The sequence below is a fragment of the Thamnophis sirtalis genome, unplaced genomic scaffold (assembly GCF_051295495.1).
Source record: "Thamnophis sirtalis isolate CommonGarterSnake01/CBP01778 unplaced genomic scaffold, rThaSir2_p1.2 scaffold_2, whole genome shotgun sequence".
Taxonomy (NCBI): Eukaryota; Metazoa; Chordata; class Lepidosauria; order Squamata; family Natricidae; genus Thamnophis; species Thamnophis sirtalis.
The window spans coordinates 63,005,042-63,031,463 of record NW_028261382.1 but is presented as its reverse complement, the minus strand read 5'-3'; the positions used below and the strand labels follow the sequence as shown (position 1 = coordinate 63,031,463).

Genomic DNA, 26,422 nt, shown 5'->3' with positions numbered 1-26,422 from the left:
CATTGTGTGTTAATCCAGGTGTTGTTGTTTTTTGGGGTTTAATCTTTCACCACGTCACCAGGCAAAAACAAGAGATGTAGAAACATAAAAAAAAATGGGGTAAAACTCACTTAGCAACAGAAATGTGGAGCTTAGTTGTGCTTGTAAGTCAAGGAGTACCTGTATCAAGGAACAGGTTGTGTTAATCCAGATGTTGGTTCTTACACCACATAAAATTTAACGTTAGAGGAAGAAGGTAGCTCACTGGTTTCATTGTTGACAGCTTCTCACTGTTGGAATCTAATCAGAATAAGAGCTGGAAGGGACCTTGGAGGTCTTCTAGTCCAACCCCTTACTCAAGCAGGAGACCCTCTCTCATTTCAGACAAGTGGCTGTCCAGTCTCTTCTTAAAAACCTCCAGTGATGGAGCACCCACGATTTCTGGAGACAAGCTGGTTAATTGTTTCTACTATCAGGAAGTTTCTCCTTAATTCTAGATTGCTTCTCTCCTTCATTAGTTTCCATCTATTGTTTCTTGTCCTGCCCTCTGGTGCTTTGGAGAATAGTTTGACTCCCTCTTCTTTGTGGCAGCCCCTCAGATATCGGAAGACTGCTATCATGTCTCCCCTAGTCCCCTAGTTTGGCTAGTAGACTAGCCAAACCTCAATCTTCCAACCATTTTTCATATGTTTTAGTCTGCAGGCCTTTAATCATCTTAGTTGCTCTTCTTTGCACTTTTCTCAACGTCTCAACATCTTTTTTGTAATGTGGAGAGCAAAACTGGATGCAGTATTTCAGTGGGTGGCCTTACTAAGGTTTTATAAAGCAATGCTAATTGATTTCTATGCCTCTGTTTTTACAGCCAGGGATTATGTTAGCTTTTTTGGCTGCTGCCGCACACTTCTGGCTCATATTCAAGCGATCATCCACTAAGACTCCAAGGTCCCTCTCTCAGTTACTGTTACTGTTTTTGAGCCAAGTTTCACCCAATCTGTACTTGTACCTTTTGTTTATCCTGTCCAGGTGTAAAACCTTTGGCAGTAAAATCTGTTTGGCAATAATCAGTAATAATCAGCATATTTCACCACTGTTTCCCCCTCTCTTCCTTTGGACAGGTATGAGAACTCTCAGCGAAGACACAATCCGTCTCTTTTTCCAGCAAATTGCAGGCGCCATGAGAGTTTTGCATAGCAAAGGCATCATTCACAGGGATCTCAAGCCCCAGAATATTCTGCTTTCCTTCACAGGCAGCAAGAAGTTGAACCCGAATAACATCCGGATCAAGATCGGTAAGTGGGAGATGAAAGGAATGAAAGATGCTATGAAAAAAAACAGAGAGAGGGAGGGAGAGATGGAAAGAGAGAGAGATGGAGATAGATGAAAACAGAGAAGAGAAGTTGGAAGGAGAGAGTGGTGGAAAGAGAGAGAGATGGAGATAGATGGGAACAGAGAGAGAGACATGGAAAGAGAGATATGGAGATAGATGAAAAGAGAAGAGAGATGAAAGGAGAGAGATGGAAAGAGAGTGAGATGAAGAGAGATGGAGATAGATGAAAAGAGAAGTAAAGCGAGAGAGATGGAAAGAGAGAGATGGAGAGAGATGGGAACAGAGAAGAGAGATGGAAAGAGAGATGGAGATAGATGGGAAGAGAGATGGAAAGAGATGGAGATGGAAAGAGAAAAAAGATTGAGAGAGGGGGGGATGGAAAGAGAGATGGAGAGAGAGAGAGATTGTTTACAATGTGATCTAAATTTCTAGTCCTGTTCGTTTTTTTCTGGGGTGATAGTGGTAAACCCCATGGATTTCAATGAATTCTAATCTCTAGAAAGTATGATTTGCATTTGCCATCACCAATGGAAAAATATGGGTTTGTTAATTTGGGTCCAGGCCAGGGGTAGGTTCCCGTACCGGTTAGTACTGGTTTGCTATGCGCGCACTTTGCTCGCATGCATCCCGGCCGCATATTGCTCAAGCATGCGCAGTTGACTAAAAATATGTCAGCAATGGCAGAAGACACTGGAAAATTGGTTCGTGGATATGGCTGGCCCGGGTTACTGCCGGTTCTGTGACTCCAGCCAAATTCAACCAAACTGGGCCGAACTGGTAACAACCCACCTCTGGTCCAGGCTGATCTCCCATCTTTTCCTTATTGCAATAATCCTTCCAAAAATAAAAATCTGTTACGGTTTTATCAATTTTTAAAAAAGCACAAAAGGAAGAAGGGATGGGGAGGGAAGGAGGAAAACGGCTTTTCATATTTAATGGTTTTTGCCAAAACCAATTGTAATTTTCCATCCTGTCTTTCCTCCCTTCCCCTATTTGATTCTCGGTGCAGCTGATTTTGGATTTGCACGGTACCTACAGAATAATATGATGGCGGCGACGCTATGCGGGTCTCCCATGTACATGGTAAGGGCAGTTTGGCTTATTTGCATTTTCCTTTTCCCAAATGAGCTTTAGAGTTGAAAAATGAGGAAAGCGCCCCAAATTGTTGCTGTTTCTATTGTTCGAGAAAAGAAAAAAAAAGAAACCACACTAAAGGGTGCAGCAATGGGGATAAGGACAACAACTTTTTACATTTAGCGGTGTTTGATAAGGACACTTATCATTTAACATGGGAAAGGAAATGGGTACAGTCTGTGAGGGGGCAACCTTGGTTTTGCTGTCGTGTCCTTTTTTCTGTTATTGTGTCCAAGGTTACGTACACAAAGCTATGTGGTCTTCCATCCCAATAGAATAGAGTAGAGTAGAGTGTAGAGTAGGGTAGAGTAGAGTAGCATAGCATAGAACAGAACAGAATAGAATAGAATAAGGAATAGAATAGAGTAGAATAGAATAGAATAGAATTCTTTATTGGCCAAGTATGATTGGACACACAATGAATTTGTCTTTGGTGCATGTGCTCTCAGTGTACATAATAAGAAATTCATCACGAATCATAAGGTACAATACTTAAGGATAGTCAGAGGGTACAAGTAAGCAATCAGGAAACAACCAGTATCAATATAAATCGTAAGGATACAAGCAACAAAGGTATAGTCATAAGTGGGAGGAGATGGATGATAGGAACGATGAGAAGACTAATAGTAATAGTAATGCAGACTTAGTAAGTACTTTGACAGTGTTGATTGAGGGAATTAGTTGTTTAGTAGAGTGATGGCGTTTGGGAAAAAACTGTCCTTGTGTCTAGTTGTTCTGGTGTGCAGTGCCCTATAGTGTCTCGTTTTAAAGGTAGGAGTTGAAACAACTTATGTTCAGGATGTGAGGGGTCTGTAAATATTTTCACAGCCCTCTTTTTGACTCGTGCAGTATCTGTATTTTGAGGACCTAAAAGGGTGAGGATTGTATTTGTTTACCTAGGAAGTTGCATGATTCCTGGGAGAGAGATGATCTGATGGTCAGTAGTAGTAACTGTGAGAAGGGTCTTGGAGTCCTAGAGGACAATCACTTGTGGTGTGTACCAAGGACCTGTGGGTAGCCAGGAATGACTGAGGCGGAGACAGGAATAAAGGCTAACAAGTTTATTCCCTCAAAGAACAAGCTAACAGTTCAGAACCGGCTTAGAACAGGAATGCCGCCGCTGCTCGTTGGACAGCTCCCTATTTATACAGGAGCTGTCAAACGATCAGCCAATCAGATGTCGAATCGCTTCCCGCTTAAACTCCTTGTTTTGGCGGCTGCGCAGAACATAACACCCCTCCCTTCTAAGTTCGCGCAAGCGTAGTCTTGCAAGTACGCTGGCCGCCGCCTGACTCGGCTGGATGCCCGGAGCCCTTCTGCCCTGCTTGGAGGCCCTGGTTGCTCGTCCTCGGCCGAGGACTCTGCGCCGGAGGATGGTGATTGCCCGGGTCGCCGAGGAAGACCGCAGAAGGGTGCTGGCCCACCAGGTAAGTCGCCGCTTCGGTTTGGCGCGCTGGCTGCTTGCTCGACGTCGGCCTCCTCGTCGCTGGGTTCCCCGTCGCTGGTCGCCGCTGCTGTTGGGCTCGCTGGGCTGGTTGGTGACTGCTGGGCTACTGTTGGGCTCTGCTGGCAAGGTTGCCCTGGGTGCCTGCTCCGCAACTGGTCGCAGTGACGTTTCCACGTTCTGCCGTCGAGGAGCCTGACCCTGTAGGAGCAGGGCCCGGTCTGATCAGTTACTATGCCCGGTAGCCACAAGGGATGCCCCCCATAATTACGGGCATACACTGCTTCCCCCTGGGCGAAGGATCTCGTCCCTCCCTGAGAATCCAACGGCTTTGGGGTAGAGTAGGCAGGGTGCAACCGGTCAAGGGTCGTTCTTAGCCGCCGTCCCATAAGGAGCTCGGCTGGGCTGGTGTTGGATTCTGGGGATGGCGTGGAGCGGTGAGCCAGCAAGAAGGCATCAATGCGTTCTAGCCAGGGCAGGTGATCCATTTTGGAAAGGGCCTCCTTGACGGACCGCACAGCGCGCTCCGCCAAGCCATTACTAGAGGGGTGAAAGGGAGACGTCAGGGCATGCCGGATGCCCTGGGAAGCTAAGAAGGCCTCAAATTTGGCAGCTGTCAGTTGTGGTCCGTTATCGGACACCAACACGTCGGGTAGCCCATGGGTGGCGAAGACGTGGCGGAGGGTGGCAATAAGAGCGTCCGCCGTAGTGGAGGACATGTGGATCGCCTCGACCCACTTCGAGAAGGCGTCCACGATAATCAAGAGCATGCGGCCCTGAATAGGGCCTGCGAAATCAATGTGTATTCGCGACCAGGGAGAGGATGGTGGCTCCCACGTTCGGGGCTCGGCTCTGGGCGGTAAAGCTTGGGCACCTTGACATTTTGGGCACCCGGCAACATGGGCAGCTATGTCCTGGTCCAGCTTGGGCCACCAGACATAACTTCTGCCCAGGGCTTTCATTCGGACAATGCCGGGGTGTGCAAGGTGAAGCTGTTGCAAGACGGTAGTCCTCAGTGAGGCCGGCACCACAACGCGGTGGCCCCACAGCAAACAGCCGCGCTGAACGGAGAGTTCCGCCAGCCGTGATTTAAAGGGAAGGAAAACAGGATCTACGGGGTCCTTGGGCCACCCTCGCCTAACCCAATCTAGCGCCCGGGATATTACCTGATCCCTTGCGGACGACCGGGCGATGTCGGCGGCAGAAATTGGAAGGTTGAGGTCGTCAATGAGGAAGACGGGGGCGGCAGCAATAGGGTCTTCAGGAGCGTCTGGCAAAGGGCAACGGCTGAGGGCATCGGCGTGAGCGATCTGTTTCCCTGGTCGGTGCAGTAGCAGGTAGTCGTAGGAGGCGAGGAACACAGACCATCGTGTCATTCGAGGGGACAGCACCTGCGGGGCCGGGCGGTCGCCGGCAAGCAACCCCAGTAAAGGCTTGTGGTCAGTGACAATTTGGAAGGGGCGGCCGTACAAATAATGATGGAAGCGCCGCACCCCGGCCACAATAGCGAGGGCCTCTTTATCAATTTGCGCGTAGTTGCGCTCAGAAGCAGAGAGGGTGCGGGAAAAATAGGCAACCGGCACCTCAGCTCCACTAGGCAACTGGTGTGACAGGACGGCGCCCACCCCGTAGGGGGAAGCGTCGCAGGCGAGCACTAAAGGCAAGTGCTCGCTGTATTGAACAAGGACGTCGTTAGAGATCAGGAGATGTTTCACAGCCTTGAATGCGGAAGCCTCCCGCCGGCCCCAGACCCAGGCAGCCCCCGAGTCAAGGAGACGGTGGAGTGGCTCCGCGACAGAGGCTTTATGCGGCAGGAAGACCGCATAGAAATTGAGTAGGCCTAAAAAGGCCTGTAATTCAGCTCTATTGGTAGGAGCAGGGGCCTCAAGGATGGCTTTGGTCTTGGCCGCAGTAGGATGGATGCCATTGCCATCAATGAGGAACCCCAGGAACTCTATCTGGGACACCGCAACCTGGCATTTGTCTCTCTTAACCTTCAGGCCCATGTTTTGGAATTTTTGGAGAACCATGCGCAAACGGGCCATGAGTTCATCCATGGAGGTGGCTGACACAAGGACATCGTCAAAATAGGGGACTACGCCTTGGAGTCCTTGGAGCAAGCGCTCCATCAAGCTTTGAAAAAGTCCAGGGGCGATGCTCACCCCAAACTGCAACCTGCGGCAACGGAATGCACCCCGGTGCGTGATGATTGTCTGTGCCTCAGCTGCTTCGTTGTCCACGACTAGTTGTTGGTACGCCTGTGCAAGGTCGAGTTTCGCAAAAATTGACCCCTCGCCCAGAGTGTGTAGGAGGTGCTGGACCACTGGCACCGGGTACGCATTTGAAGGCAGGGCACGGTTGATCGAGCAGCGGTAGTCTGCGCAGATCCTCACACTGCCGTCCGGTTTAATTGGCAGCACGATGGGTGTTTCCCATCGTGCATGATCCACTGGCTCGAGGACGCCCTGAGCTACGAGTTTGTCCAGCTCGGCGTCCACCTTCGGCTTGAGTGCAATTGGAACTCGGCGTGGCTTCATTCTCACCGGCTGCACTGATGGGTCGAGGTTGAAGGACACAGGCGTTCCTGTGTATTTGCCTAAAGTGCCATCGAAGACAGCTGGAAACTCGTTGACTAAGCAGTCGAGTGCAGTTGCGCCGAGGTGGTGGATTCCGCTGACTTGCATACCTAGGGACTGGAACCAGTCGAGACCTAGAAGGCTGGGCAGTCGTCCCTCGACTATGATGAGGGGTAGCCGGCCGTCAAACCCCTTGAACTGCACTCTGACTTTCCGGGTGCCAATTACTGGAATCAGGTTGCCCTGATAGTCCCTTAATGTTAAATTACAGTCTTGTAATTGGCGTTTGGACAGCTGAGGCAAAAGACGTTTGATGGTGCTCCAAGACACTATGGACGTTGCGGAACCGGTGTCGAGCTCCATCTCACAGGGCTTCCCTTCTATCGTCACAGATAGTTGGATCTTCTTTTGCAGCAGGTGGCAAGAGAGGTCGTGATTAGAATTGCGTAGGATTGCATGGCAGTCTGTTCTAGCTTTCTTGGTTCGCAATGGCCGAGACCGCTCGGCTTGGGACTCTGGAGAGGACATGGGCTGCGCTGCTCGGCACACCCGAGCGATGTGGCCCTTTCTTCCACACCGCTGGCAGAGGGCTTGTCTGAATCTGCACTCAGCTCTTTCGTGATTGCCTCCGCAACCACTACATGCAGATTTAGCGTTGCCCTTTCGCCGAGGCCAGCTCTTTCTGTTCGCCTCCTCAAGGCGGTTAATGTCCTCATCCTGGGTGTCCGCATCGGAATCTTCACTTTCTGAGTCAGGTGAACCGGCCACAGTGTTAAAAGCGTTGGCAGCCTGCGTGGAAGGGGCAGACCGGGCCTTTGCGATGGTAGCTAGGGAAGCCTCAGCCATCTCGGACGCCCGAACTTCATCAAGGGCGGTTTGAAACGAAAGATCTGTTTTTGTCAGTAACCGCTTTTGAAGCTTGAGGTCTCGGATGCCACACACTAGGCGGTCAAGGAGAGCTTCATCGAGGTCTCTGAACTCACAGTGCAGGGCGGCTGAGCGTAAGGCAGCAACGTAAGCGCTGACGGACTCCCCCTCAGCTTGGCTCCGCTGATGAAAGGCGTGCCTGCGGGCTATCTTGGACGGCGATGGGGCATAATGGCTTGTCAGTTTCGCCAGCAGCACGGGCCATGGGACGGCCTTAATAGGTTCCGGAGCTGTAAGAGCCCTGGCAGTATGAAAAACATCTTTGCCACAGACGGACAGGAAAAATGCGCATTTCCGCTCGTCCGTCAGCTCAGTGAGGTCGTGTGCGACCAAAAAACACTCGAACCTAGCCGTGTATGACTCCCATGTCTCAGAGCCGTAGCTGAATGGCGCGAAATTCAACGTGGCCATTCCTGTCAGAGCCACGACGTCTCGTCGCGGGGAACTTAAGCGCGGTTCTAGTGACTCAGCGAGCGACTTCAGCAGTAAGTGACTTCAGCTTCTCGCACCTCAGTTTGGCAATCCCACCTTCGTCGCCAGTGGTGTGTACCAAGGACCTGTGGGTAGCCAGGAATGACTGAGGCGGAGACAGGAATAAAGGCTAACAAGTTTATTCCCTCAAAGAACAAGCTAACAGTTCAGAACCGGCTTAGAACAGGAATGCCGCCGCTGCTCGTTGGACAGCTCCCTATTTATACAGGAGCTGTCAAACGATCAGCCAATCAGATGTCGAATCGCTTCCCGCTTAAACTCCTTGTTTTGGCGGCTGCGCAGAACATAACAACTTAAATAAGGGCCAGCCGTGTGCAGCAGCTGCCAAAAAAGCCAACACAGTTCTAGACTGCATCAACAGAGGAATAGAATCAAGATCATGTGAAGCGTTGATACCACTTTATAAGGCCTTGGTAAGGCCACACTTGGAATACTGCATCCAGTTTTGGTCCCCACGATGTAAAAAACATGTTGAGACTCTAGAAAGAGTGCAGAGAAGAGCAACAAAGAGGATTAGAGGGCTGGAGGCTAAAACATATGAAGAACGGTTGCAGGAACTGGGCATGGCTAGTTTAATGAAAAGAAAGACTAAGGGAGACATGATAGCAGTGTTCCAAAATCTCAGGGGATGCCACAAAGAAGAGGGAGTCAAGCTATTCTCCAAAGCACCTGAAGAACAAGAAGCAATGGGTGGAAACTAATCAAGAAGAAAAGCAACTTAGAATTAAGGAGAAATTTCCTGACAGAACAATTAACCTGTGGAACAACTTGCCTCCAGAAGTTGTGAATGTTCCAAACTGGAAGTTTCTAAGATGTTGGACTACCATTTGTCTGAAGTGGTGTAGAGTTTCCTGCCTAAGCAGGGGGTTGGACTAGAAGACCTCCAAGGTCCCTTCCAACTCTGTTATTCTATTCTAATTTATTTAAAAATTGATGTGGCCGTGCTCCAGTGACCCTGGATGGCATTGCAAAGATTAAAACAAGACACTCTCCAATGCTTCTGTTTTACTCTTCGATGAATTCTGGATTCTACTCTCTTTTGGAAACTGAACTGGATGATCTCAAAGGTTCCTTCCACAGGTTCCGTTTTGTGACTCGTGGCTGTGGATTCTTGCTTTGGGCGGGTGGCGGGGTTGGAATAGATGACCTCAAAGGTGCCCTTCACAGTTTACGTTCTATGATTCTCTGCATGTGTACAATGCAGGCAGTCCTTGGCTGGCTACCATTCGTTCAGCAAAAATGTAGAGAAGAGCGTTGTTGATGTGCAACTAAGTCGTAAAAGAGATCCTCTTGATGCTCTTAAATTAGGGGTTGTATATTCAGATTATGTGGGATGGAAGAGGTTCGTATTTGATAAGGATCAAGTGAGCCAGAATGATTTCTGACTTTCTGCCATCCTACCCATGGATCACCCTCGTAGGAAGCTGGCCGGAAGCACTGGAAACGACAAACCTGATCTCAGCAGTTCGGTAGCGTCGAAGCGCCCACAACTTTGTTGAATGTGAGTCCTCCGGGAGTCAGATTTGGGGTGTGTTCTGTAAGTGAAGCCGGTTGGAAGCCCATTGATTCAGAAATGGTTGCTCTATGGCTCTCAGTTTTGCCTAATTGAAGGTTACAGACAGACACGCGAGTTTTGAGCAGCCGATGGACTCTGTTATTCTGCATCCAGAACACAAGTTCTTCACGGCGGGAGTCACCCAGCAAGAAAGAGGAAGCAGATGTAAGACGTGAGCGGAGTGTCTGATTCAGGACTGATCCAGTATCCCTCGAGCTGGGTTTGCGTGTGTAAACCACGTTGGTTGAACCAGTCCGAGGCTCTCGGGGCTGTTGGCATCTACCAAGATAAGGGATTTGGCAAATCGAAGGTTGGAGAGGAGTCCTTCAAGGATCTCAGCATGTTTAGTCTGTGGAATAGATAATTACAGGGAAATGTACCACCCATTTTGAAACTTTAGAAAGGATGTCATAAGAGGCTGGAAAAAAACAGAGAGAGAGAGAGAGAGAGAGAGAGAGAGAGAGAGAGAGAGATGGAAAGAGAAAGATGGAGAGAGAGATGGAGAGAGTAATGGAAAGAGAGAGATGGAGTGAGAGATAGAAAGATGGAAAGAGAGATAGAAAGATGGAAAGAGAAAGATGGAGAGAGAGATGGAAAGAGAAAGATAGAGAGAGATGGAAAGAGAAAGATGGAGAGAGATGGAAAGAGAAAGATGGAGAGAGAAAGATGGAGAGAGAGATGGAAAGAGAGAGAGATGGAAAGAGAAAGATGGAGAGAGAGATGGAGAGAGAGAGATGGAAAGAGAGAGAGATGGAGAGAGAAAGATGGAGAGAGAAAAATGGAGAGAGAGAGAGATGGAAAGAGAAAGAAAGATGGAGAGAGGGATAGAAAGAGAGTTGGAGTGAGAGAGATGGGGAGAGAGAGATGGAAAGAGATGGAGTGAGAGAGATGGAAAGAGTGAGATATGGAACGAGAGAGATGGAGAGAGAGATTGTTTACAATTTGATCTAAGATTCTAGTCCGGTTTGTGCAAAGAAAGAGGTTGTTATGGAAAAGGCAATTGAGTGTATAGATCCGTCCAGTATCCCTCGAGTTGGGTTTATCTGTGTAAACCATATTGGTTGAATCAGTTCAAGGCTCTCGGGGCTGTTTAGCATCTATCAAGATAAAGAGATTTGGAAACTTGAAGGTTGGCGACGAGTCCTTCAAGGATCTCGTCTGTGGAATAGATAATTACAGGGAGATGCACCACCCTTTTTGAAACCTTAGAAGGGATGTCATAAAAGAGACTCAATTTGTTCTCTGTTGCTCCTGAGGGGAGGAACAGAACCGGTGAGTTCAAACTGCAAATGTTAAGTTCATAGTAGACATCAGAAGGAACTTGATGGGTGCTCTGAACCAGTGGAACAGGCTGCCACATGAAGTAAGGAGTTGGCCTTCAGGTCTCCCAACAGAGGCTGGATGGTCATTTGTGGTAGATACTCTAATGCAGGGGACCTCAATCCCCAGGCCATGACCCACCACTGGACTACGCACAAAGCTTCCCTCGCATGTGAAACTCCTCTTGTACGAATGGTGGCCATTTTGCGTGCATGAACGAAACTTCCCTTGCACGGGGGGGAAGCCATCTTGTACTCATACACAAAACTTCCCTCATATGAGTGGCGGCCATCTTGCGCTCTCACATGAAACTTCCCTCATATGAGCGGCAGCCATCTTGTGCTCACGCATGAAAATTCCCTCACGTAAGCGGCGAACATCTTGTGCTCACGCATGAAACTTCCCTCACATAAGCGACGACCATCTTGTGCTCACGCATGAAAATTCCCTCACGTAAGCGGCGAACATCTTGTGCTCACACATGAAACTTCCCTCGCGTGAGCAGCGACACTTACCTGAAACTTCCGTCGCACGAACCGTGGCCATCTTGCGCTCATGTACAAAACTTCTCTTGTACGAACAGCAGCCATCTTGCGCTCCTGCACGAAGCTTCAATTGGAGCCATGCACGCTCTGGCACACCCCGCCTACCACTCACAAACAACTATTCCTCCCCCCCCCTTCCACACACTGCTGGGCTGCTAAGCCATAAAATTTGAGGACTGTTGCTGTAGTGGATCCTGGACTGGGTAGAGGGTTGAGCTAGATGACCTCTAAGGTTGCTTCCAACCTTCTCTTGAGTCATGTCCAGACCTCTACACTAAGCCAAAGCCGGAATGCATCATGTTAAATTCTGTGGAATTTGAGATGGGAATAGCCAATTCATGTAGATACTGTTAAGTTGGGAGTAGCCAATGGCTGTTGATGATCTTCTGGTTGATAGAAGCCCAGCCTTAAATACCACTTAAATTTCCAGTTGCAATCTATGTCTGTGAAAGTTTGACCATAAGAAAGGCTGAACGCTAAAGAATTGAGGCCTTTGAACTCTGGTGCTGGAGAAGACTCCTGCGAGTCCCTTGGACTGCAAGACAATCAAACTGGTCAGTACTAGAGGAGATCAACCCTGACTGCTCTTTAGAAGGCCAGATCTTGAAGAGGAAACTCAAAGACTTTGGCCACCTCATGAGAAGGAAGGACTCCCTGGAGAAGAACCTCATGCTGGGAAAGATGGAGAGCAAAAGAAGAAGGGGACGGCAGAGAAGGAGGTGGCTGGATGGAGTCACCAAAGCAGTCGGCATGAGCTTCAATGGACTCTGGAGGATGGTAGAGGACAGGAAGGCCTGGGGGAACGTTGTCCATGGGGTAGCGATGGGTTGGATACAACTTCGCAACTAACAACAAAAAATACCACTTGCCCTGTCCTTTGTTGTGAGCTTGGGGTTGCATTTGACTGCCATGGTATGACACAATAAGGACAAGATGGACTTTGGTCTGATCCAACCCTGTTCCTCCTCTTGTTCTTACATGACCCTGGCCTGGCCTTCATGGTTTGTTCTGATGTTTTATGGTCTTGAAATGGAATGTACATGTCGGAAAGTTTGAACAGGTTCCTCAACGCCTCAACTGACCAGACTGCCTGCAGGGCATTTGCAACACATGGTCTGAGAGCCTTGGAGGAAGCCTTCAGAGGACGGGGGGGAAGAGAACCTGACAATAGAAGCCCTTCTTTACCCTCCTGGGAGGAGGAGAGAGGAAAAAGTGAGATTTGAGACAGGCTGAGCACCGAAGAATTGATGCTTTTGAACGGTTGCAGGAATTGGGCATGGCTAGAGGGCTGTAATGGTATGTGCAAAAGATTTTTGGGAGATGAAGCAAGGTGATACTGTTTAGGGGACAGTCAGATGAGAGAAGGCATGGCCCAGAGCTACATAAGGGGCAGAGAAAGAGACTCAGAAGAGACACCCTCCCCAGTTTCTTAGGCTGTTAAGCAGGTGGCAGTAATGGAAGGAGAGAAAGACCATGAAAGATGGGGAGGAGAGATGCTGCCTCGGGAACGGTCAGATAAGAGACAGCATAGCCAAGAGCTACAAAAGGGGCAGAGAAAGAGTCTCAGAAGGGACCCTCCCTAGTTTCTTAGGCTGTAAAGTAGGTGGTAGTAATGGAATGTGAATAATACCGTGGAAGACGGGGAGAAGAGATGCTGCCTAGGGAATGGTCAGATAAGAGACCGCATAGCCCAGAGCTGCATAATGGGTGGAGGAAGAGACTCAGAAGGGACCCTCCCTAATTTCTTGGGCTGTAAAGGAGACGGCTTGTAATGGTGTGTGGGAAAAACCTTAGGAGAGGGGAGGGAAAATATGCTGCCTAGGGAATGATCAGATAAGTTTACTCTGTAGTTTCTCCAGCTGTAAAGGTGGCAGCAGGATTTTTTTTTTAACTTTCAGATTTGTAAGGCGCTCTCAATGTAGCTTTTACCATAAAGTTGAATAACCTCACCTGGTTTCCTGTCTGGTGTAGCTGGTAAGGCCGAAACTTATGAATCAGGGAGGGGTCCAAAGGAATAAACTGGAGGCTGTTTTCCCTTCAGTTAACTGGCTGAAATAAACACACACACACACACACACACACAAACACACAAACAAACACACAAACAAACACACACACACCCCCCTAGTAGTTGGCAGGGCCATCAACATTCTGAAGCCAAAGGGTCATTTGGGGGGGGGAGGCATTCTGCTGGGCTCGGGGGTGTTGCATTTTGTGTTGGTTGCTGACTTCACCCAAAGCACACAATGCCTTCCTGTGCATATCTACTACGGATGCTGCCTGTGTGTGTGTGTGCATGTGTGTGTGTGTGTTTGCAAGCAAAGCCAGAGACGGCAGAGTTATTAATAATATCTTGATATAATAGAATGAGATACTCTGCCATGTTATATTTTTAACACAAAGCTTGGTGGGGGTTTTAAATATAGGTAGTCCTTGACTTACAACCACAACTGAGCCTGAAATTTCTCTGGCTGAGTGCGACAGATACTGAGTGGGGTTTGCCTCATTTTACGACCCTTCTTGCCATGATTATTAAGTGAATCACCGCAACTGTTAACTTAGCAGGACGGTTGTTAAGCGAACCTGGCCTCCCCATTGATTTTGCTGGTCGGAAGGTCGCAAAAGGAGATCACGGGACTAGGGAAGTGACCGTTTTCAGTGCCATTGTGACTTTGGATGGTCACTAAGTGAACAGTCGTAAGTCAAGGACCATCTGTGTGGTGTGGTGCGTTATGTGATAGGGACGTAATTAGCAAAAGGATTGTTCTGACCGAGGTTTCCTGAGAGCATGAAGCAAACTCCTTGTCCCAACAAAAAACCCTTTTATTAATTGACTGTGAATTCTGCTCATTCATATTCAGCAAAGTCTTTCAAGGGACGATTTACAGTCACAGACCTTATCTGACTTGGAGAGCTGCCAGGCTGATATCTGCAGAACTTGGCAAGGAGCCTCAGAGAGTCACGAACCAATTAAGCGAATGAATGGTCTCCTGCAAACTCCACTCCTCTTTCTCCCCTCTTTTATTCCTTTTGGGCGGGGCCATTCATCGTCCACCTGTGGTCTTACTCCCAAGTCGACCCCTGTTCTTTAGCTCTTCCCTTCATCTGGCAACTCTGTGCATGCACACACTGGGAACAGGCTCCAGCTGTTCTTCTGCCCCACTGATCTCCAACTCTGAAGGCAGCTGATAACTGTCAGACGGCTCTGGCCCCCTCTCTGCCTCCGACACAGAGCCCTCATCAGAGGCTTCCCCAGACTCCAGGATTGGCCCATCTTCCTCCCTAACCTTCTCACTGTCCAAATCTGCTGCCAGCTCTGCTGGCCGCTGGCAGGCCGCAACAAGGATTGTGCGGGGAAATTTAGGAAGTGAAATTTAAGATGGGCCTTTTGCCTTTAAGTGGGAAAGATGCACGAAAACCCATGAATAGGGAGCCACTGTGGATTGGCCCCCAATTTTTTTCTTTAGAATGCTAATGTAATGCCAGATGTGATCTTAAGAGGTCATCTAGTCCACCACCCCTTGCTCAGGTTCCTTCGAACATCCAGAAATGGTGTAGCGTCCCCTGCTTGAGCAGGGGGTGGAGTGGGCTAGATGACCTACAAGGTCCCTTCCAACTTTGTTATTCTGTAGTCTATATCTCCCGAAAATCTGTCCCTCCAGCTTCTGTTTGCAAGTCCTCCAGTCAAGGAGCTCAGCTTCTTTTCCCAGCGAGCCCGGTTAACCTACCTTGCAGGCTCGTTGTTGGAAGTAGAGCAGGGTGGGACTCCCCCCCCCCCCCAAGTTGACATGCTTGAACGAGAAAAGCCAACTTAAAAAAAAAAAATTTGGAGTCCCGTCGGTTATGAGTTTAGCAGAATGTTTGGCAATGCATGTCGTGATTCTATCTTGCTGTTTCAACTTGTTTGGCAGCTGGCAAGTGCCGCCTGGTTAAAATGTTTATAGGCATGCTTCGTTCTTTGTTTTGGTACAAAGGTGTGTTGGCATTTTATTCCCCCCCCCTCTCCCCCGGTGGTTGGCTGGAGGCCAATGATTCATCGGCCAACCAAATGAAAACCAGGCCACTGAATTACATAAAGAGAATGTTTGAATCTCTCTTTTTATTTTTTTCCCCAGCTTTAGCTGACCCAGAGGATAAAGTAGAGGGCTGGCTTTTTAGTTTAGTTTTATTTTTTTGGGTCCGTGTGGGATTAAATTCTGGGCTTTCTTTCCGCATTCAAGACGACTCTGAACCAGATTATTGTGTAGCTTTCTCCTCCCTTTCATTAACTACCCAGTTTTAATTGGCAAAGAAAACTTAAATCCACCGGCTTTCTCAAATCCTCTCCTGGGAGGGCGGCTCACAGGATTTGGGGTGACTTTAAAGCAGATGAGACCACACATAAGACCTCTGTAGAAAGAGTGCAGAGAAGAGCAACAAAGATGATTAGGGGACTGGAGACTAAAACATATGAAGAACGGTTGCAGGAACTGGATATGTCTAGTTTAATGAAAAGAAGGACTAGGGGAGACAGGATAGCAGTGTTCCGATATCTCAGGGGCTGCCCCAAAGAAGAGGGAGTCAAACTATTCTCCGAAGCACCTGAGGGCAGAACAAGAAGCAACGGGTGGAAACTAATTAAGGAGAGAAGCAACTTAGAACTAAGGAGAAATTTCCTGACAGTTAGAACAATTAACCAGTGGAACAGCTTGCCTCCAGAAGTTGTGAATGCTCCAACACTGGAAGTTTGTAAGAAGATGTTGGATAACCATTTGTCTGAAGTGGTACAGGGTTTCCTGCCTATGCAGGGGGTTGGACTAGAAGACCTCCAAGGTCCCTTCCAACTTTGTTTATTCTATGTTAAGGTACATGTGTTTTTCTGCTCCGTTGCAGGCCCCAGAAGTAATTATGTCTCAACATTACGATGCCAAAGCTGATCTGTGGAGCATTGGGACGATAATCTACCAGTGCCTGACGGGGAAAGCACCGTTTCAGGTAAGAGGAAAAGTTCATTTCTGTCCATTTCTCCTCCGACTTTGGGAATCTCTTAAGTATGTTGTTGCTTGTCCCAAAAGTACTTTTTTTTTAAAGAGGCAACTGGACTTTCTGGTTTTTCTTTGAAGTCATTTCGCTTCTCATTCGAAGAAGCTTCTTCAGCTCTGACTGGATGGTGGGGAATGGAAGGATTTATACTCCTTGCAGACAGCTGGTCATTTGCATCCTTTTGAAAGAGGCGTTGAGGCCCCTTGGAGATTTATCTTTATCCTCAGGGTCACCTCAATGGAATGGATTTCCAGAGGGGAAAAACTGCAGACTGCAAGAACCATTTGCACCATTCAAGTGACCCTGAGGACACAGATAAACCTCCAAGTGGCCTCAATGACTCTCCAAAAGGATGCAAATGACCAGCTGCCTGCAAGGAATATAAATCCTTCCATTCCCCACCATCCTTTCAGAGCTGAAGAAGCTTCTTAAATGAGAAGCGAAATGTCTCCAGAGAAAAACCAGAAAGTCCAGTTGCTTCCTGAAAAAAGCACTTTGGAGACTCTCGTGGATAGGCTTAGGTCCCAAACCCTCATGGATATCGAGTCTTCTCTTGAGCTGCTTTTGGTGCTCTTTGAGTTTGGTTGCAACTTTGCAACCAAACCAACCATGACCTGGAGGACTGAGAATCTCCATAGACAGTTACTGTTGCTTCTTAAGACAGTCACAGTTTCCACACTGTGTCAAAGTTTGGTTTCCGGTGGACACAGGCTCGATTTTGATCAGTGTTTTTCAAAGTCGGCAACCTTAAGATGGGTTGCCAACTTCAACGCCCAAAATTCCCTAGCCGTCAAGTATGGACTTCAGTTCCCAGAATTCCACAGACAGCATGCTTTAACTTTGTCTGTGTGTGTGTGTGTGTCTGTGTCTGTGTCTGTACATAAAAGCAGCAGAATAGGGATGAAAAGTAGGCCACCCGGCGATCCTTCCATTCTGCACCATGGGAGGGGTAAATTTTTGGGGAAAGAAGGCTGATGTCTCCCAAGAGAGATAAAGGTAGAAGGCAAAATGAACGTCTTTGAATGGAGGACAGTTGAGCCCAAAATTTCCATTGCTAAGCTAGACAGTTGTTAAGTGAATTTTGCCCTATTTTACGACCTTTCTTGCCACAGTTGTTAAGGGAATCACTGCAGTTGTTAAGTTAGTAACCCATTTATCAAGTGAATCTGACTTCCCCTTTGAATTTGCTTGTCAGAAGGTCGCCAAAGTTAAAACACATGACCACTGAATGCTGCAACCGTTATAAAGATGAACCAGTTGCCAAACATCTGGATTTTGATCAGATGACCATGGGGATGCTGCAGTGATCGCAAGTGTGAAAAATGGCCATAGGTCCCTTTTTTCACTGCTGTTGTAACTTAGAATGGTCACTAAATGAACTGTTGTAAGTAGAGGACAACTTGCATTGTCCTTTTGAAGCCTGGAGAAGAAGATAGTATCTCTGTGACCACCGAGGATTGAGTTATGAAGTTCTCTCTCTTTGTAGCAAGGGATTTGCTTCCTAAAATGTGAAATATTTAACTCTTCCTGGCTGGACTAGAAGACCTCCAAAGTCCCTTCCAGATTCTATTCTATTCTATTCCACTCCACTCTATTTCTATTCTTTTCCTTTATTAAATTCCATTCCAATATCTTATTTTATCTACTCTACTCTACTCTACTCTACTCTACTCTACTCTACTCTACTCTACTCTACTCTACTCTACTCTACTCTACTCTACTCTACTCTACTCTACTCTACTCGGTTGTTCTTTGTATGTTTGGTCCTAGGGAGAGGAAGAGAAAAAGTTTTGGGTAGGAGATTAAGCAAATATTCTTTTGTTATGAGTTTACATAGCTGGAGGGCCACTGGCTTGGTCCCCTCTGGAGATAGCTACAGGCGTTTGAAGTTGTTCCTGAATAAATAGCCCAAGGAATGACCCAACAAATATGTTTTTTGTGTAAACATTTTCAAGTGATTCTAGATTGTTCAGCCCCAGAGACCTTTTAGCAACTGTATTGTGTTCAACGGGATGATTCTGATGATTTCTAGAACGCTGTGTTCCAATTTGTAGCACCAGATTCCTTGTGAATCTTCACTTCTTGCTTTGGGTATTGTGATCTGTTTCTGATGCCTGATGATTGCATGGGACAGTTGTTCTCCCTTGACCTCTTCTTGGTTGCAAAGTGTAACCCTGCTGAGGACATTCCATGGATGACTTCGATGCCATCTTTGTGACCTTCTCATTTTGTCTTAGCCCATCTATGTGTTGGGGTTAAGTTGACCTTTTGGGACAACTAAATGATATGAGTGGAGAAGGAAAAAAACCTTAAATTGGACAGTCGATGTGTTTAATCTGGAGTGGAGAAGACTTCAGAACAGAATAACAGAGTTGGAAGGGACTTTGGAGGTCTTCTAGTCCAACCGCCTGCTCAGGCAGGAAACACTATACCATTTCAGGCAAATGGTTGTCCAATCCCTTTTTAAAAACTTCCAGTGTTGGAGCACCCACAACTTCTGGAGGGAAGCCTTTCCACTGGCTAATTGTTCTCACTGTCAGGACATTTCTCCTTAGTTGTAGGTTGGTTCTCTCCTTGATTGGTTTCCATCCATTGCTTCTTTTATTGCCTTCAAGTGCTTTGAAGAACAGGTTGACCTCCCCTCTTCTTTATGGTAGCCCCTCAAATGTTGGAAGACTGCTATCATGTCCCGTATAGTCCTTCATTTCATTAAACTAGACCTACCCAATTCCTGCAACAGTTCTTCATATGTTCCTCACTCTACTTCATTCAAACCCACTGGCACCTGCAGGGCTTTCTTAAGACAATGAGGCAGAATTATTCATATTTCTTCCAGGTCAGGACAAGAAGCAAGGAATATAGGCTTCACTGAAGGTGTTTAAATAGGTTTGTGTGTGTGGCTTTTGAAGATGTTGTAGTGGACTTCTGGGCTGGGGTCATGCTAAATGATTTTCAATATCCCTCTCAATTCTATTCTTCAACTGTATGAAATCCTGTTTGACGGCTTAGCATATTGTGCGAATTCATCTTCCTGTAGTTTATTGCTTTCAACTTAAGTTGTTGAGGGCACCATTTGAGATCTCCTTCCTTCGATGGGGCTAAATTTGTACCTTGTCTGGTTGACGCTTGTCCCTTGTACATTCCAAAGCTGTGTGTGTGAAGGCCTCTTGAGTATCTGGAAAAGCACCAGGTTGACTTAGAATATTCTTATGGTTACTATTAGTAGAGGAGGAATTCATCATTAGAATAGCCTGTCTTGTGGATGTTTGGATTCCTTCTTGATCACAAAGTCCCCTTTGAATCTAGGGGGATTCTTGGGTTTTCATGGACATGTCCATCAAGTTTTCTCCAAAACAGTATAAAACAGTGGTCACCAACTGGTGATCCGCGAGGAAGTTTTGGTGGTCCACAGAAAAATCATTTGCATTTTTTATATTGCACTAAATCAGGGGTCCTCAGACTACGTCCACTGGGATGGATACTTGCAATGAACATTTGTGTTGCTGCAGAGAGTCTCCCCCTTTGGGCTCTTTTTGTGCGGGTTTGAGGGGGGGGGAGAAATTTCGACTTGGGGTCTGCTTCAACCTCCTGGTGGGGGGCTTTGGGCAAAGGCTGGAAGGAAGGGCCGCTGGTGGGGAAGAGCTAGAGGGCCTCGTTCCAGTGGGACTGCATCATGGCCTGGAACTGGCTGACCATCTCAGTCTGCTGAGCCTCCAGGCACCGGTACCTGGTCTTGCACTCCTGCAGGTCTTCCCTCTGTTTGGAAAGCTTATGCTCGTTGTCCTCAGTGAGGTGCTTATGCTGAGCTTTCTTCTTGGTCAAATCCAATTTGAATTGAGCCAGCTGTTTTGCTAACTCTTTTATGTGGTGGCTGCTTAGCTCCAGCAACTGCTTCATGTTGGGCCCCTAAGGAGCCCAAGCGGGCAGGAGGGGAGGGGAGGGGCAAGTAGAGGCTGTCGAGGCACCCCTCAATGTGAGTGACATCAAGTTGGCCATGTCCACTCAGTCACATGACCACCTTGCCACGCCCACCCACCCAGTCATTAGGCAGATCATATTTGTGGTCCGCAGGATTTAAAATTATGAATTTAGTGGTCCCTGAGGTCCGAAAGGTTGGGGACCCCTGGTATAAAGTGCTTTTTGTTGGGGGACAGTCCTGAGAGTCGATTCTGGGGTTCTCCTTTCCAAGAAAGGAATCCAGGTCAACCACCCTTAATCAACTCCGGGTCCCACCTTCAACATTGTTATCTACACAACAGCTGAGAGCCAGAGGCCATGAGCTAACACCCTTATCTATTTTTTGTGGTGCAAAGAGAGCTGAATGCTGATGAGACAAGAGGATGAATAGAAAGCTATCAAAAGGCAGAGATGCCTGCCTTCCAGCGAGCTTAAAAAAAAAATGATAATAAAAGAGACCTTAAAATTCTGTCCTGGGAAAAAGGAAGGGAAAATTCAAAACAGTCAGATTTGCATAGGTTGCCCGAAGCCATTTCGTGTTATGCAAATGTCGCCTCCCCAGGAGGACTTTGAAAGAATGGGGTCCTTCCATCATTCCACAATAAATCGAACAAAAGTTTCCATAAAGTTGTAGAGAAGACAGACAAAGAGTATTGTTCTTCATGGACTCCTGTAGTTTTAAGGGATTTTATTTTAATACTTTTTTGTTTCATGGTATCGTGAGTTCCCCAGGGCACATGTCCTGCAACAGGTGGAAACAATGAATAAATACACTCCACAAGAGTCCATTTTTCCCCTGTTTTATTTATTTTATTTATATAACATATACAAATTCAATTTCCATCAAACAGTATGTGATCTGGGTACAGTTGTTTTTAAGCAGTCCTAATACAGGTATTGAAGTCTTCAGCGGTTCAAATCTCTAGCGCCACGTAACTGAGAGGGCTCCTGTTACAGAGTTGGAAGGTACCTTGGAGGTCTTCTAGTCCAACCCCCTGCTTAGGCAGGAAGCCCTACACCATTTCAGACAGATGGCTATCCAACATCTTCTTAAAGACATGCAGTGTTGGGACATTCACAACTTCTGGAGGCAAGTTGTTCCACTGATTAATTGTTCTAACTGTCAGGAAATTTCTCCTTAGTTCTAAGTTGCTTCTCTCCTTGATTAGTTTCCACCCATTGCTTCTTGTTCCTCTTCTTTGTGGCAGCCCCTGAGATATTGGAACACTGCTATCATGTCTCCCCTAGTCCTTCTTTTCATTGAGCTAGACATACCCAGTTCCTGCAACCGTTCTTCATATGTTTTAGCCCCCAGTCTCCTAATCATCTTTGTGGCTCTTCTCTGCACTTTTTCTAGAGTCTCCACATCTTTTCTACATCGTGGCGACCAAAACAGAATGCAGTATTCCAAGTGTGGCCTTACCAAGGCCTTATAAAGTGGTATCAACACTTCACACGATCTTAATTCTATCCCTCTATTGAGGCAGCCTATACCTGTGCTGGCTTTTGTTAGCTTTCTAGTTCTGGTTGCTTTTATAATGTAAAGATGTTGTAACCTCTTCTCTTTCCCTTTTCCCCCACGCATGAGATGGGCTCTGAAACCTTATCAAAGTAAAGAAAACCCTGGTTTACGAGCCGGTCTCCCTATGTCCCAATCAGGCACAGCATCATAGCTTAAACCGAGCTGGAGAAAAAGATGCACGAGATTTGAGAATGCCAATTCTTATAAATAGAACGTCACGTTCTATACTCGGCAGCTGTTGACATTTTTCAGAGTGTTTTTCTGGTCTTTTCTGCCATAAAATATGCTTATCGGAAATTCTGGATTCTTGGATGCCTGGCTCCTTGTTTCAAGTCTAACCTGTTGGAGAGGATCCCATGTTTAATCCTGTAAAAACACAACGAAGTGCAAATACTTCTCTGCCTTTTGTTTAAGCGACATGTTTCCTATGCTTTGCTATATTCTTATCTGCTGCTGGTTCAGCAACTCCTTTTTGGCCAACTTGAGTAGGTATTTTGGGTCTGGCAGGAAAGGGAAGATGTCCTCAATGTCCCAGCTGCCTCTGCCCTACCTAGCTGCCCTCTTGGCTTTCTGGAAATTGAGTTCTTAGAAGTCTCCATCAGCTTGGCCAAAGGTTGCTCAGAAATCCTGGAAGCAACCAAGACATCCCAGCGAAGAAGGTTAAAAGAGGAATGAAAAGAGGGATAGTTCTGAGGTCCTCCTGAATTCATGTTTCAGAAGATCTTTTTAGATTTACTCTAGAAGACCCTCCAAAGTATAAGGCGCACCTAGCTTTTGGGGAGGAAAACGAGGGAAAACAAATCTGCCTCTGCGTCCCAGCAATTTGCCTCCTTGCAGCAAACAGAAAACAGTACAGACAATATACACTGTTCGTGGTGTTACATTTCAGACTGTACAGATGCTGTTAAAATTGATGTGGCTTTCTGGAAGTATAGATATTCTCTGCTATTTAAAGGAAGCTACAATAGCACTGGGCCTCTTCAGATCAAGCATTTATTTAAAAAGCTTCTTCATTTTGTTAAGTTGTCTAGAACAATAATAAAGAGCCGAGGTGGCGCAGTGGTTAGAGTGCTGTACTGCAGGCTACTTCAGCTGTCTGCAGTTCGGCGGTTCAAATCTCACCGGCTCAGGGTTGACTCAGCCTTCCATCCTTCCAAGGTGGGTAAAATGAGAACCCGGATTATTGTTGGGGGCAATATGCTGACTCTGTAAACCGCTTAGAGAGGGCTGAAAGCCCTATGAAGCGGTATATAAGTCTTATTGCTATTGCTATAAAGCAGTCTTTAAAAAATAAGTAATAATTTGAACATTCTATAGGCATTTATAGTTATTGACTTACCTCCTTGCAGCAAACAGCAAACAGCCGGATTAGCACAAGAAAAAAAATCTGCCTCTGCTTCCCAGCAATTTGCCTCCTTGCAGCAAGCAGCACTTTTCACTTTCAGTTTCAGCACGGGCCTCCCGATGATCAGCTGTTCAGGCTGCAGGGATTGCCATGGCCTATTGCCACCTCCACAAGCCCCATTTTCCCCGTTTACTGCAAGGAGGTAACTTGCTGGGACGCAGAGGGCAAAGGATGGAGGCCGGTGGATGGGCAGGGCTACATTCGGTGTATATTTATTTATTTGGCTTATATACCGCTTCATAGGGCTTTCAGCAAATTTTAGCAAATTGAGTCAGCAACTTGCCCCCACAGTCTGGGTCCTCATTTCACCTACCTCGGAAGGATGGAAGGCTGAGTCGACCTTGAGCCGGTGAGATTTGAACCGCTGAACTGCAGATCACAGTCAGCTGAAGCGGCCTGCAGTACTGCACCCTAACCACTGTGCCACCTCGGCTCTTATTATATTATATTATTATTATATGCACCCAAATTTTTATCCTCTTTTGAGGGGGGAGTAGTGTGTCTTATTTAGTATTTAGTTTGTTAAACGTGTAAAAAATAACAGGTATAAGTATAAACGTAGACATGAATGAGGCAAATGAGTATAGATAAATGGAGACGGTAGGACAGGGATAGAAGGCACGCTGGTGCACTTATGCACACCCCCTTTACTCACCTCTTAGGAATGGGCTGAGGTCCACAGTAGAGAGTTTGAGGTTGAAGCTGGGGTGGTGGTGTTGGGGCTGTAACAATGGACTCAGGTAGAGCATTCCAGGCGTCGACCACTCTGTTGCTGAAGTTGTATTTCCTGCAATCGAGTTTGGAGCGGTTTACCTTGAGTTTGTATCCATTGTTTGCCTGTGTGTTATTGCAGTTGAAGCTGAAGAAGTCGTTGACAGGTAGGACGTTGTAGCAGACAATTTAGTGTACTATGCTTAGGTCAGACCATAATCGGCGTAGTTCCAGGTTGTCCAAGGCCAACATTTCGAGCCTGGTGGCGTAAGGGATTCTGTTGTGAGTAGAGGAGTGGAGGACTTTTCTCGTGAAATACCTCTGGACACACTCAATCATATTAATGTCCGATACACAGTGTGGATTCCAGGCAGACGAGCTGTATTTGAGATGTAGCAGTAGACATCTTAATCCCATACATGTCATTTGTTAGGATGGTTTTGGACAACGTTGAGTAAACCAATGAAGATTGAAGTGGTTTGATTGGTGAAATTATAATCCATGGTCTACAAAGACTGGATTTACTCCAAACCCAGCTGTGGTGCCTGGGCATAATTTATCATTCATGATCACTTGATGGAAAGAATCTCTTTCTCCAAGGATCATGGAGAGTTAATGGGCACCATGGGCAACTATGAGGCAGCACAAGATGGCTTCATCCAGGTTTGCTTCAGAATTGACAGTCAATAGGTGCATTACTCAGAACGCTGACACCCTTCCTTCCTTCCTTCCTTCTTGTGTAGTGATTAGAATGCAGTATTGCAGGCTAATTCTGCCGACTGCCAGCAGATTTCGATTGGTTCAAGGTTGACTCAACCTTCCATCCTTCCGAGATTGGTAAATCGAGGATCCAGATTGTAGGGGGCAATAGGCTGACCCTAAACCACTTCATAGTAAAGCAGCCATGTTTGGATGACACTTCTTGGCATCCTTTCCAGGTTTCAGTTGTGCAGTTGGCATATTTGGCCCCAAAACAATCAGACTTTGTCTTTCCCAGGTTTGTAAGTAAACTGCAGTTGGTTGGCCGCCTCCATTGTGTTGTGCAAGCTGCAATGCCTGTTGGCGTACCACATGTGGTGCGCAGCTAGCCCAGCAGGATGTGTAAATCTGAGGCCAAATCTGACTTCTCCAATTACTGAAGATTAGTGCTAAACCTAGATTGCATTCTTGGGATACAGTGATAGAGCTCAAAGGCAAAAATTTGCACATCGAAGGAATGTTCCTGTAGTTGAAGGGCATTAGATGAATGGGTATTTCCCCCCAAACTTAGCAGCTTTAAGATGCAAAGTCTTCAACTCCCAGGATTCTCCAACCAGTATTGATGGACCTGAACTCCCAGAATTCCTCAGTTAGCATGAGTGGATCACAACTCCAAGAATCCCCTAGGCAGGGGGTTGGACTAGAAGTTCTCCAAGGTCCCTTCGAACTCTGCTATTGTCTTGTGTTGTGTTGTATTGTATTGTATTAAATTGCTAGCCAATATGGATGGCTTGTAACTGTCAAAATTGTCCAGTTGGGGAATTCTGGGAGTTGAAGTCTGTTCTGACTGAGGCTTCCCAAGATCATGAAGCAAACTCCTTGTCTGGATAAAAAACCCTTTTATTAATTGACTGTGAATTCTGCTCATTCACATCCAGCAAAGCCTTTCAAGCGAGGATTTACAGTCACAGACCTTATCTGGCTTGGAGAGCTGCCAGGCCGATATCTGCAGAACTTGGTAAGGAGTCTCGGAGAATCATGAACCAATTAAGCCAAGTAATGGTCTCCTGCAAATTCCATTCCCCTTTTGCTCCCCTTTCATTTCCTCTGAGCGAACTAATTGTCTCCTGCAAACTCCACTTCCCTATTGTTCCCCTTTTATTTCCTTTGGGAGGGGCCATTCATAATCCACCTGTGGCCTTACTCCCAAGTCGGCCCCTCCCAAGCAGGCCACAACAAAGTCTACCTCTCCTAAAATTGCCACGTTTGAAAAACACCGGTCTAGAGTTTGGGCCATTTTCTTCCTCCCCTTTTCCTCTCTTGGCCGAGCTTCTTCACATGCATCATAAGGGGTATTAACACTCTCTGGGCCCACCTGCTTTTTCTATCACTTTATTTGGGGAACAGATTCCAGCTGAAGGAGAGCTGATCTGTTAGAGCCATTTTCTTCCAAACAGACGAGAGACGCTGGCCCTTCTGGAATTTGTCATTTGACCCACTTTCCCTCCATGCCAAAGGAGGAGGGGAGACCCTGAGCTCGCCCCACCCACCGCATTCAGGGTGCCCCCAATGGGTTGTGCCTCTCCTTGTGTTGCAAACATCTTATTTTTAAGCCGGTGCACGTCACTGAAAAGGCTGGGTGGATGCATACGTAAAGATAGACCCAGCTATGAAGCTGATCAGAAGCTTATTATGGCATCTTCTCTCGCTCTTTTCTTGAAACCGAGCTCAACAACATGGCATCTGTTAAGTTCAAAGCTGGGTGACGTGATTCCCCCTTTTGTGAACTTCCCAGCCGGCAAAGTCG

At 47.0% G+C, this 26,422-nt stretch overlaps 1 protein-coding gene across 2 annotated transcripts in view; it reads left to right on the top strand.

Moving 5' to 3' along the window:
• ULK1 (unc-51 like autophagy activating kinase 1) overlaps positions 1-26,422 on the top strand; it is a 98,390-nt gene that overhangs the window by 22,209 nt on the left and 49,759 nt on the right. For both annotated transcript variants that reach the window (XM_087705789.1, XM_087705790.1), the window contains exons 8-10: positions 1,095-1,268; positions 2,316-2,389; positions 16,172-16,273. In XM_087705789.1, the coding sequence (XP_087561915.1) occupies positions 1,095-1,268; positions 2,316-2,389; positions 16,172-16,273 (350 nt within the window). The remainder of the gene's footprint in view (positions 1-1,094; positions 1,269-2,315; positions 2,390-16,171; positions 16,274-26,422) is intronic.